The sequence below is a fragment of the Amblyomma maculatum genome, chromosome 8, assembly GCF_055883805.1.
Source record: "Amblyomma maculatum isolate TAMU_Amacu chromosome 8, ASM5588380v1, whole genome shotgun sequence".
Classification (NCBI taxonomy): Eukaryota; Metazoa; Arthropoda; class Arachnida; order Ixodida; family Ixodidae; genus Amblyomma; species Amblyomma maculatum.
The window spans coordinates 67835832-67849262 of NC_139351.1; the positions used below are offsets into that span (position 1 = coordinate 67835832).

Sequence of the window (13431 nt, forward strand, 5' to 3'; positions counted from 1 at the left end):
CGTTAACTACGCAATAACGCTTCACACACACGGAGGATGTCTTTCACTTTTTTTCTTTCATGCATCGTCGATTTTCGCGTTACAAAGGACAACGCCGACTTTTCTGCGACACGCGATCCTTCTCTCGCGTAAAACCCCAACGTCAAACGCGGTATGCACACCTTTTGCGCATCAAAGATGCCCGGCACGAAAACTTACCACCTTCTCCAGAATGCCAGAAACGAGCTGGATGGGCAGATAAGGAAATCGCTTCCGATTGAGAAGACAACGTTCCGAAGGAGATGTGTGTTCGGCATATTTAACGGCGTGTTAGCGAAACTAGCCATTTAACTAGACTCGTGCGCAGGCAAGGAGCCCACGAAGGTAAGAACACAAACAAGTCAGGTTTAGTGTAAAAGTGAAAATCCAGGTTTTATTCACAAACTATAACACATTCAGACCTAAGCAAAACATTCTTCTGGACTAGTTGACATCAGCAGAAGGCACATCAATAGAAAGGGCGTCACATCTGCCCAAAGGTAAGAGTTCATCACATGACAAAAAAAAAATGTTTCGAGCTCACTACTTCTGGACGTCGCCGCTGGGCCCTTCGTGCTTGACTTCAATCGCAATGGGCTTGTCTTCTTTCTTGGGGGCGTTCTTGCGCGGCGCCTCTAGGGCCAGGAGTCCGTTAGGGTTCAGGTGACACTTGACAGACTGCGGATCCACATCTTCGGGCAACACGTAGCGGCGCGTGAACTCGCGTTTGATGTAGCAGCCGCGATCGTCTGACTTCTCTTCGTGCTTGCCGTGAATGACGACACAGTTGTCCTGTGTCTTGACGGTGATCTCCTCCGGAGTGAAGTGCCTGGTGTCAACCTGGATGGCGAACTTGTCCGGGGTGCAAGCGACAGCGGTTCCCTGCTGGGCGGGGCAGACTGCGCCCGACGACTGCTGGTGACGGGGCTGGATGTAAAACCGCTGGTGGTAGTAAGGAGGGTCGAACAGCTCACCGTCCAAGAAAGAGCCGCCGAAGTCGTCGTCCAAGAAGCGCCTCATCAGGTCAGCGGGGCCCCAGGAGCCGCGGTTCAGCAGTGGGAACAGAGCCATGACTCTTCGCAAACTTGTTGCACGAGCTTCGCAACGCAGAGAGCAATGCAAATCTGACCCGGCGTGCGGCGCAGACGCCGCTTTTAAACCGTGTCGTCTGCTTCTAGAAACGTGTTCGAGAATGTGCCAGACGTGCGGAGCAACGACCGACAGGGAGCAAACGAGTGATGCGATTGGTCAGATTATGTCACGTGCTGCACGCTGCCTGCGCCATCTCTAGAACGCCAACGCAACCAGAGAAAAAGAGGCGCTTGTTCGTTCCAGATTTTTCTGGTATTTTCGTCGCGCCTCCCTGTCAGCTTTCTGCTGAGATATTATTGCTTGAACCGGTAGGAATTTGCGTGTAGCACTCAGTTAACTGCTCTAAAGGTCCTCATATTTCGTGACAGTGACTTCGCGCTCGCCTTCTGAGCATTTTGGAATATTTTGTGGCGGCATTTTTAAATTCAGCGTCCCTGAAGGGCGCCGCCCAACTATATTAATTGTTGTGCTACCTAGAAAACCAATACTTATTCACCTTCTACTATTCTTGCTGCTACAGATGATCGAAATGAAGTATGCTTTTTAATTATAACTCACCTGCTCATGTTTCTCGTCATAGTTTGCGTAAACGGTTGTTTGAACGTGGAAAAGACTGGTGGGACGGCTGATGACGGATCCTGTTCGCAATTAATTGCGCACGTCAGCATGCGTTCATTGGACACGCCGTTTCGGTCGGTACTGCAGTTTTCCTTAATTATTTCCGTCTTTCTGTATTGCTAATGCTCACTTATCCAACTTCGGATTCTCCGCGAAAATTCTTATTCAAATTTCAAAGGGCAGGCTTGTTCACTCCAAGTCGACAGAAGTGGTCATCAGCATTACAAGAACACGCAACCAACGGTAGGGCGCTTCAGATATCGCAGTTATGTTAGAAAGCTGGAAGCACAGCGTTGTTGCAGAAAAAAAAAAAGTGCTGTGACGTCCTTTGCTCTGTCTCCCCTGCTGCAGTTCTTCGACCACGTTCTTCATTTTCATCTTTAAACGGCCGGGCATGTTTCAATAATGGAGGCGCATAAATTCATGTTCTTATGCAGTCTGAGTAAACTGCGCCCCATTATACAACTTATATATATATATATATATATATATATACACTGTGTTGAAACTGTGTCTCTAAATCATTCTACTGCATGAGCGTTGACGTCCCCTAACTTGCTATATATTAGTACTGCTTTTTGCCCGCATGAGTCCACACACATAGCAGAAGCAAGATTCGTTTTCATAGTAACAATGGGAAACGACGTGCTGTCATACTAGGTTGTACGCACATTGGCTTGTGACATAATCAAGTGCCCGGATAATGTTCGGGCACAAAGCGTTTTTAAATAACCAGGCATTGCTCTGAAAATCATTCTGATAGTGCCACAGACGCATCTGTTTTGAACTGACGTATAGCTGTCTTCGACTGCAGGTAGTGAGGGGAGGATGTCTAATGATTTGGCATCGGCCGGCTCATTGAATACCTAATAAATGTCGCGGAGAGACAGACGGAGGGATTAACAGCCTATAGATACGCCGATCATGAATTAAGATATTGGTGACATGTTTTGAAGAAGTGACATTGTGTTTTCGTGGCATAGTGCCTGGGAAAGTCGCTAAAGGAAAAGACCACAAAAGCTTCTGTTCATGTACAAACATCAATATTTTACTATATTGTCCCTGCATGACAGTCAGTATAAATAAGGTATGAATTAGAAATGTCAGGACTTGGTTACGAGTGAACTGTTGGGTATGATCAATTAATAGTTTAGCATTGCAGTTTTCATGAAATGAATTGAAATCCGTCTATTGCTGGCCCGCCACGGTAGCTCAGTGGTTAGGGCGCTCGACTACTGAACTCAAGGATGCAGGATCGAATCCCGGTCAATGCAGCCGCTTTTCAATGGAGGCGAAAAGCGAGGGAGTAAGTAGCCCGTGTGCTGTGCGATGTCAGTTCACGACCCGAGTCTCGTGTCAGGTGCTAATGAAGCGAGTCGCTGAGCTAAACCCTATGATCCAAACCAAACAAACCAGTTAGCAAAAGAGAATTAAGCGGCACAGGAAAACATTTACCCACCATTACTTTACTTCCTAACGCGAAATTTGAGCGCAGCTCGTCAGCTGTTCCACCTTTTTCGATAGATTGAGGCAAATATTTCGAGCAAGACAAGTATGTACAATTACAGACAACTATTTTATTTTTCCCACATATTCCTACAAGAAACACTTCACTAACAGTTCTTGACTGCCATGAAGGAAGCTTTGTGACCGAAGAAATAAAGAGAGCAATTAAGTTATCGGGAGGTTGCGGGGAGGCAGCGCGTGGGTCCATAGAAACGTTGCGCGGCGAAGAGGCTAATGCCCCAAGCTGCAGACGATAAGAAAGAACCTTCTCAAATATATTAAACTGACTGGGAAACGCTGTAGCCAAAGTTAGCAAGCGTCTCATCAAATTTCTAGCAGTAGGTTTTAAAGGAAAATTAGGACGGGTTAGATCCGGGCCTGGTCGTCCTCGAAAGTCAAAGGACGGTCGGCTAGAGATCCGGACCACGGCCGCTCAATGGAGGCGCACCTCCATTGAGCGGCCGTGTCCGGACTATCAAACTAGCTGTATATACGCAAAGTACATCAAAATAGGATGCTTTTCTCTGTGAATGTGTGCATTCTCGGTTACTGCAGATGTTATACGCTGCAGTTCGGTGTGGGCGCTCGCATTATTCATGAATTATCTTAGCGGTGTGTACCATGTGTGGTCACGCCTTCCACTTCAGTTCTGAAGCATGCCTTCCATAACGGGTTCACAGAAATGGAAAGACGCAGTATCTGTCACACTTGTTTCTGTGGACACTCGAATTGCACCGTATAGGGAAGGAAGGAAGGTGGGAGTTAAAGTGGAGCTGGTTACGAGGGGCAACGCCGACGCCGCAAAATCCAGGAACGGGTGCCAAAGAGCTGCGCTCTAAAACCATTTACTAAAGCTAGAAAACCCGCACGAGCATTAGGTATCCCATCAACTGTCTCTGCATCGCAAACATTTTTAAGGTATACCTTCATTAGCACCGAACGTGTGGGTGATCGAAAATGATGCTCCTCCTCTCCGCCTCAACTCAACCCACACCGGCACAAAAGAAAAAAGAAATGAAGAGAACAAGTCTTGATAGTGGTCCACTGCACCTTGTTCCATCCGCGTCACTTGAGAGAGGGTATCACATATGGTGGAGCATTTACATTTAACAGGTTCGGGACATATAGATAATATAGTTCGTCGCCGTCATCATCATAATAAGCCGTATTATACTCACTGCAGAGCTAAGGCCTCTCCCATATTCTTCCAAATAACTATTGTTCCAATTAACCCGGTCCTGTGCTAGCTGCATCCACTTGACCCCTGCGAACTTCTTACCCTCATCCGCCCATCTAACTTTCTGCCGCCCCCTGCTACGCTTTTCTTCCCTTGGAATCCAGTTTGTAACCCTAAGCGTCCAATCCCCTCTTCACACGATATGCCCTGCCCATGCCTATTTCTTTTTAATTTCCACTAGAATGTCGGTAACTTGAGTTATTTCTCTGACCCACTCTGCGCACTGCCTATCTCCTAATGTTACCCCTACCATTTTTCGTTCCATAGCCCTCTGCGCTGTCCTAAACTTAAGTAGAAACCTTTTCGTTATCCTCCAGGTTTCAGCCCCATAGATGAGCACAGGTAAGATGCAACTGTTGTATACTTTCCTCTTGAGTGATACTGCTAAGCTGCTAGTCATAGTCTGCGAGTACTTGCCAAATACGCTCCTTCCAAGTCTTATTCTTCTTGTTATTTCCCTTTCATAATATAGATAATGTAGTTAAAGTGCTGGCAAACGAGTAATAGTTCAAGTAGACACTGTCCACCGATACTCTAAAACTCGTTATCATGTATACAGGAGCCCGAAATCTTCATAAAGAGCTGCCTCCTAGTGCATTCCTTTTAGTTTGTTTGAGACGGAATATTCGACGTTAAGATTCTTTTACAACGTGCAGATACTGCACGAGTACGCACATGCGTCGCTGGCAAATTAGGTGATCACAAATCTTCGTCCTATCGAGCTTCGACTTCCCACACTGACGCAGCCGAAGTGTAAGCAGATACATATTTATACGTAAAATAATTAAAGTCGGCAAGAACTCATGCTGTCGTGTTATAACATGGCAGCTGTGGGCGATCTCAACAAATAAATACAAGCATTCGGCGTTATATTCGAAACTTTACAGTTTTTGCATGAAAGATAAAGCTTATAGTTGGTCTTGCGAAATGGAAGAAAAAAAAAGAAAAAACGTCCGCGTGCTCTGCGATGTCTTATTAAAGAGGCCATTCTATAGGCCCTCAGATACGGCGCTGCTTTTCGTTCGTTTGCTTTCACTCCCTCCATAGTGTCGTGTATAGAGATATCAATGTCGACTTTTATTTCCTTCGTGAAACGCTTCCACTTTTATCCGTCATGTCTTCATATCACGTTTTACATATATCTCGCTCGCATACGTTCGTGTACGTTGTGCTCAGTTCACGTTCAGAAAAAAATACATTGAACTGTTTCCAGAAAGGACACGCCACGAAAACGAAAGAAAGCTACACGACATACCGTACAAATGAGCTAACGCAAGGATGGCAGCACGTGCACGTAGTTTCGATTTCTAAAACGTCGTTTTTGTTTACGTAATACGCACGTTCTTGTTTATATATTGCGCATATGTTTCCTTTTGTTCGTGCTTGTATTTTCCTTTCCAGCTTCATTACTTGAGAGGTTGTCATGAGTTATAAAAAGCCAAGTGCAACTGAAATAGCAAGGGTCGGTTCCGGGCAGGAAACCAAGAGAAACGTCGGTCTCCGCTGAGGGGCCGTAGTTGAAATATCTGCATCTTTTACGGTTCTTTGACTGCATACCTCACAAGAGTGCATTAGCTGTAGGATGACAGTTGTATTTTTGTAAATTAAGCTGCATAAAAGACAGCAGCGTGGGAATTCTTTCTTTGATTACACTGACACTCTGATTTAATTCTCTCTCCCTCTTCATCGCGTGCTAATCTTATGCATTGCCACTCCATGTCTATTCACGGGCAAAGAATAGCAACTTTGCTTGGTGAATCCGTTCGCAATGTCTAGCTCCCCCTCTTCCCCCCTACGCACACACACTCACACCAGCAACGTCGATTATAGTTGCGTCACAAGCCTTCGCATTACATGACGCTTGCCCCCCCCCCCCCCCCCCCCCCCCAAAAAAAAAAATATAAAAGAAGAAAAAGGATCCCAAAATTTTCGCGATATCAATTTAAAGGGATCTATTGAAGGCAGTTTTTATGGAAATTTAAACATATAGTGGCGGGGTCATCCGTTGTCCTGCTGCCACAATATGTTGTCCGCATTATAAACATCGCGATATTTGCCAGGAGGGAAAATATTCCCATTGGCGCAGTGCACATGTTTTCGTCGTCGATAGAGCGAAGTTTGTTTTGACGGCTTCGCTGTGTGTACCATGTGGTCATCGCTCCGGGCCAGTGACCTTGCCGCAATGCGACGGTTTACACCATGTGATCACAATCAACCAATCAGCGACCCACTTTCGCCATTTGCTTCCAGTTCGGCATCGATCGCGTGCTAGAGGAGCAGATGCTGCTGAGTTCTCCAAGCAGACGACGCCAGCGCATCGAGCAGACGACTCACGGATTCTGCATTTCTCGGCAGCGTCTTTGGATTTCGTCTCAAAGGCAAGATTATCACTTGTCAGCACGTTATACCAGCTCGTTTTCATATCCCGCAGCAGCGGCATACCACCGTTTCAACGCTGCATGAAAGAGCTAAAAGGGAGATTTATTTTCCGAACGTTTTCCTTTCGTTCCATATTTGCAGTTGATGCATTTTTCGTGAGGCTTATAAGTATAACAATCTTCGCACTGATGTGATGCACTGACGAAGATCTAAGCACTTCACGGTAACTCTCTCTTTGGTTTATGAATCTGCGATAAAAAAAAAAAACAATACTTTTTTCCCCCATTGGTATCTAAATGTGCGTTGATGCATGCATAGTAACGAACCGTCCGCCATTTAATTATTTTATTTTCTTGAGAGAATGACAATGCTTGATTTCGGACTCTTTTTGGCGACATTTAGTGCCGTCCACTCGCGCTCCTTACCACGGCTGCAGCTTCATTGCATGCTTATTTTCTTCTTCGTATATCACAGGACGAAGCACTTGACACGTCCTCACGGGGAAGCAGACAATTGGAAGCACAGCTGCAAAGCTATAGCTACAGCTGCGGACGACGTACCGTACCACCTGCTTTCTGGGTCACAGCGAGCAGACGAAGACCGTAAACAAACATGGCGCTGTTTCCGCTGCTGAACCGCAACCTGTGGGGCGGCTCCGATCTGGCGAGACGGCTGTTCGACGACGACTTCGGCGGCTCATTCCTCGACGGCGAACTGTTCGACCCACCGTTCTACCACCAGCGGTTCTACCTGCAGCCTCGACACCAGGAACCGTCGTCCAGCGTCTGTCCTGCCCAGCAGGGCACGTCGGTCGCCTGCACCCCGGACAAGTTCGCCATCCGAGTCGACACGCGACACTTCGCTCCGGAGGAGATTACTGTTAAGACTCAGGACAACTGCGTCATCATCCATGGCAAGCACGAAGAGAAGTCGGACGACCGCGGCTGCTACGTGAAGCGGGAATTCACCCGACGATACGTCCTGCCAGAAGACGTGGATCCTCATACCGTCAAGTGTCACCTGACCCAAGGAGGCTTGCTGGCCCTCGAGGCCCCGCGCAAGAACACTAAGAAAGAACCCAAGACGATTCCGATCGACATCAAACACGAGGGAAAGAAGGATGGTGGGAAATAAGATCCCGGTTGAGATGCCGTGGTTGTGGTCGTATACACACTCACCTTTCCTAGAAATGCTGGAACTAGCTCCGTGGCTTACGCACGCGACATATTGTCCCATAAGGCTGCGGCAGCCATTTCTGGTTTAAGTACTCGTGAACCATGTTTATATTTTCACAAATTTAGGGATCGAAGGTAATAATCCTGCATGTTGGTTCCTACTGAGAGCTGCAGTATTAGTGCCGGGTTAACCACAAAGAGGAAAATTACTGCTACATGCAGTTTCTAGTTTGCTTGCCCAAAATACACTCTATGAAAATGAATATTACTAAGCTTAGCGATTTAAATTCATAGAAATTGACAAATTTGTTCGCCATACTCATAAACCTACTCAAAGCTGAGGGGCTGATTGGAGGGATTTTCACTCTCTGCAGCAGTTCTGTGTCAGTGCCAGCGGCGAATATTTAAGCTGGTTGTGTGTAGTTAAGCGCCAAAATGAACCAAATCTACTTGCAGATTATTACGCAGTAAGTTACGAAGGGATGCTTGGATGACCCCAGTCTAATACTGATGTCGGTTACTGGAACATGCCTATATATTGTCGATATTAGTGCTCCAAGGAGAGCTCGCAGCCATGCGGCCTGTGTGTTCCGGTTATCTAGCCGGATATGTGTCCTTACGAGTGCCCCGCCTATAGTGTGCTTATTATGTAATGACGAGCAAATCAAATATATACTCCCGTGATATGCATTACATCAAGAGGTCGCCACTTGCGGCGCAAAGACCAAAGTGTGAAGTTTGAAAGTTTACAAGCTACACGGCTTCATGAGATGTTCTGCTACGCGTGCCAATCGACGCATCTAGCATCTTTACATCCACATCTCAAGCCAAAACTGCCAAAAGACTCCTGTGATAAGAGGATATATCTGTACGTGACAAAAAATATCAGGTGGGAAGCCGACGTCTTGTTCGGACAGCTGTATCTCTGAGTTAATGGCGAACATGCCTTGAGTATGGATGAGCTCGCTACAATCTCCGTAATGAATGTCAACAATACGCACGCCATTGTAACAACATCTTTAGTGTAACGTTCTGCTTGAATATGAGTAGCTCTGTCGTACAAGAATAGACTCACAGTAAGCAGCGTTGGAAGGTTATGACGTAGTTATTTTAATACGAACGCTAAGCCGTCCATGTATAGGGCGTCTAGCTCCCGCAGATAACCAATTTGTGCTCCTCGAACATTTGTAGTTCGCGAGCCGTTATTGGTTGAACATGACAGGTTCGCCGCTAACATGCAATCGAGCTCTAATAACCTGAGGTAATTAGCAGACATGAAGATATCTGCGGCTCTAAGTACGCGAATTTAAGTGAATAGTTCTGAAGTGGTATTCGATTATTTAAACTTGAGGCTGGTAACATGCTTCACGAGGGCATTGTTATTCTACAAACATTCAAAAGAAAAAAGGTTGTTACTCAATAAGCTGTGAGTTCTATGACACGCGTATTGACTTTAGCGGCGTTGCAGAAAATGGCTGGCCTTTTGATATTAGGCGGCCAAACGTACAGGGGCAATGTTCTGGATTTGAAAAGCGCGGGAATTCCTTCAGACGTCAGGCTGATTTTATACTGTTTATTATGCAAAGCTTCTTTTAACGTTTCATGCCAGAAGTTCTTGAAATATCTGAGAAAACCACGGCGTATTAGATCATAACATCTAGTTCTGCATTTAGCTATTTAAGGCGCTCATGCACTCCTGGCAACATCACTATCTAATCCAAGCTACGCACGAATCTCACGCAGAACATGATTTACACACGGTGCTAGGATGAGCTGTGCTTTATTCAAGATGCAGTTAGACATGGAAGAGTTTGATGCCTTAGCAATATAGGCATGAACCACTGTAATGGTTAAATCGCTCGATAGTTCATTCACTCCTTAGTGCTAGACATTTAGGGAAACGATGCGGGTAAATGATAGCATGTCGATCACGTGACACACCGTGGCTAATCTCGAATTCACGTTACAAAAATAAGGCCAGGATTACGTGGCACGTCACGGAGCAAGTTCCATCACCTGTATTACTAGCCCTTATCTGCCAAGCTGCTGATTAAACCCGATCTTCTCCTAATACTGCCAGAAACAAATAAAACATCCCTCTGTTTTCGTGCGCTCGGGGTAGTCTGTAGTGCAGCGCTCGAGCATTTCAGTGTGCACAGAGTGATGAAAAAAATCTCATGGGTGACAGGCTTGTGCAAGTACAACGTTGTCTCAATGAAAGGTGTCCAGGCGTTGTTATGATTATGGAATAAATGTTATGCTGCCCGTCTTCTGGTCTTGAGATGTATTTTTCTTGTTGCCTCGTTGGATTTTCGGAACAAAAAATGGCACGGCCGCAAGCTCGGTCCTTATTCCGAGTTTGCATCGTTTTCAGGAGAGTCGTTTTGTCCCTCGCCTGTACTCGTCTGACTAATGGAAACACCGAAACTGGATGTCAGTTCAACTGCTAGTTCCGGCGTTTCCACCAATCATATGATGGCGGGCACGTAGAAAATGGGCACATTGGTTTTGGGGTTCTCAGACGTCATAAGGCCACGTGACATGACCGAGCTGGCAAGAACTGCCGATTCGGACAGATTCTTTGGGATATGGAGTTGAGATGGGAAGAAAATCCTTACTGAACCTTGGATTCCGAGTCAGATATGCTACACCTAGGCTACGCAGCATGTTTCGTACGACTAAATTAAAGCCAAGCTTTATGTCGGCTGGTTTTGAGAGTGTGCTGCCAAAGTACCACATTATGTACATAACGTATATGACACATTATGTACATTAGGGTGCATAACGAGTACCAAAGTGCACGTGAAGGGAAACCATTAACGCTAATACGCTATATATCTCGACATACCGTCATACTTTCATGCATACAACATTTCTCCGAACTTTATTTCTCCGCTTCTGAGACACCGTACCAAACGCAACACAGTAAGTTTGAATGATCCAGCACGGCTTTATTTTTCACACCACGCACGCAGCAGATGATATCGCAGTCCGAACGAGTGCGGATAAAGAAGAAAATCTACGCTTCGGCGCCGGGTCACGCACGTTAGCGCCGCATATCGAAAGCTGGAGCTAGCTTACAAGTTCAGTCCAGAGATGGCGCTAGCAACGTGCCACAAATAAAAAGCCAACACAATGAACATACCAGAACAATCAAGAACGATTTCGCCGGTTTGAACCGGCGGCGCTGCGGATGTGCCACGTGACAGAAGTGACGCTCTCGGTTGCTTCTCGAAGCAGACGACGCGCTATATAATCGTCGTCTGCTCGGAGCGCTGGGTCAGTATTGCATCGCACTCTGCGTTGACAGCTGTTTGTGAGTGTGCGAAAAAGCTTCCCAAACATCATGGCTCAGTTTCCGCTGCTGAACTGTGGCTCCCGATGCCCCTACCTGGCCAGGCGCTTTTTCGAAGACGACTTCGGTGGCTCATTCCTCGGCGGTGAGCTGTTCGACCCGCCGTTCTACCACCAGCGCTTCTACCAACATCCCCGTCATCACCAGCAGTATTCCTCCGGCCGCGTCTGTCCTGCCCAGCAGGGCACCTCTGTCGCCTGCACCCCCGAAAAGTTCGCCATCCAGGTCGACACGCGGCAGTTCACTCCGGAGGAGATCACCGTCAAGACGCAGGACAACTGTGTCGTCATCCATGGCAAGCACGAAGAGAAGTCGGACGACCGCGGCTGCTACGTGAAGCGGGAGTTCACTCGCCGGTACGTACTACCGGAGGATGTTGATCCTGAGACAGTCAAGTGTCACCTGACGCCCAACGGACTGCTTGCTCTGGAGGCACCGCGCAAGAACGCCCCCAAGAAAGAGGAGGCGAAGCCCGTTCACGTTGAAATCAAGCACGAAGGTGCTAGCGGAGATGCCGTCAAGAAGTAAGCCGCATTTGCCACTGTGTACCTGAACATTCCAACTTCGGGGACATCTTTGAACAATTCAGCCGACGAAGAACTATTGTTGTGTGAACGTTTGTTCACAAAACTGATTTAATCTGTGCATTCGTGCCACAAAAAGTGCGCGTGCTGAATGTTTGTTGATAATAAAAAAATAAAATTACTCCTTTCCGGAAATCCGTTTTTGTCCAGTGCCTCCAAATCAGTCATTCTGGCTCTGACTTGTGGCCGTTTTTGCTCATGGCTTGTGTGAATTCCCTATACGCATAGGTGTGTACAAAAAGGGTACGCCCCCTTGGTGTCCCCTAAGCTGATTCTGTCACTGCACTCTTGCTATCATGCTTATCGTTATCCGCTTACTTTGTTTTGGCTGCCCTTCTAATAGTGACAATAACTTCGTTCAGCGGGATAAGATGAGTGTATTGGGTATTGCTGTGCGTAGGTCTGCTAAAATAAAAGGGAAGTGTTGATCCTGCACTAATATGTCAACCGGTGTCTTTCATTGGTGCAGCATCTACTATACTTGCTTAAAGCGCCTTAGTGGTGGTTAGGAGCAAATTAAGTCCGATATCAACGCAGCTACATTGTTAGGGCAATGCACTTCTGACAGTGCTGTTCATATGACGTTGCGGTAGTGCTGGAGCTCTAGAATTATCGCTAAAAAAGGTACCTGCGTTAGAATTTCACACTGCTGCATAGGTACACTATCGCTCGACCGTTCTAGAAAAGTGGGATCGGCTCGGTTTCAGAGGTGCAAAACGAAAGCGACCCGACTAATCTTCGCCGCTGCAAGCTTGTATTAGCAGCTGAAGCTCGGCCAGTTAATTTGTTGCGGCTTCTGCGCGTGCGCTCTGATCATTTTTGGCACCGCTTTAACTGGAATGATCGCCAGAATTATCTAACGGGCGTAGAATATAATCCGCGGACAGATGTTTACGCTGTGAGGCGTCAACGTTTTACGCATGTGAAGAAAGCTAGTTTGCAGGTCTTCACGTCTAGCACTGAATGAGCGCTTCAATGCTTTATTTTTTTTAACCTTTGTTGCTGTCGTCCCAAAAATTACGTAATGCGCCACCAAGTTGTTGTTCCGGTCATTACGTAAGGTGAACAAGTGCTTACGTAACTGCATACATGAGTGCAAGACCATGTACAAATTAGCTCTTAAAACCATTCTCGGGGTTCGATGCGCCCAGGGCTGTTATTTCAAACTGCAACGTCCCGGTAATGAGAGGGGGACGTGACAATTGATAAAAAGAATCTAAATGTCGATAGAGTATCTGGCACTGCTATTTAGAGTGCTCGCTATTACGGCTACCTTTTTTTACTGCTATGCTAATAATGATGCTAAGTAGATCATCACAGAAGAGAATTTGTTCCGCAATGAACTGGTAAAAATTGATTGATCGATCTCGTTTCTTTAGTGCGCTTTTTACAAATGTTGTACCTCGCATCGTCAGACAATCTCTTTTCAGACAATCAGACAAGGGAGCTTGCACGAAACGCTGAAAG

General features: G+C 46.5%; 3 protein-coding genes across 3 annotated transcripts; 2 read left to right on the top strand and 1 right to left on the bottom strand.

Annotated features, from left to right (window-relative positions):
• Positions 1-385: 385 nt before the first annotated feature.
• Positions 386-1211, bottom strand: LOC146181375 (alpha-crystallin A chain-like). The gene has a single exon (XM_084576422.1). It carries the CDS (start codon positions 1087-1089, stop codon positions 562-564), a length of 528 nt encoding a protein of 175 aa, XP_084432548.1. The 5' UTR covers positions 1090-1211; the 3' UTR covers positions 386-561.
• A 6114-nt stretch (positions 1212-7325) lies between these two features.
• Positions 7326-10320, top strand: LOC146181376 (alpha-crystallin B chain-like). Its single transcript, XM_084576424.1, has one exon. It carries the CDS (start codon positions 7463-7465, stop codon positions 7982-7984), a length of 522 nt encoding a protein of 173 aa, XP_084432550.1. The 5' UTR covers positions 7326-7462; the 3' UTR covers positions 7985-10320.
• Positions 10321-11282: 962 nt separating this feature from the next.
• Positions 11283-12069, top strand: LOC146181377 (alpha-crystallin A chain-like). The gene has a single exon (XM_084576423.1). The coding sequence runs from the start codon at positions 11372-11374 to the stop codon at positions 11906-11908; it is 537 nt and encodes a 178-aa protein (XP_084432549.1). The 5' UTR covers positions 11283-11371; the 3' UTR covers positions 11909-12069.
• The last annotated feature ends 1362 nt before the right edge of the window (positions 12070-13431 follow it).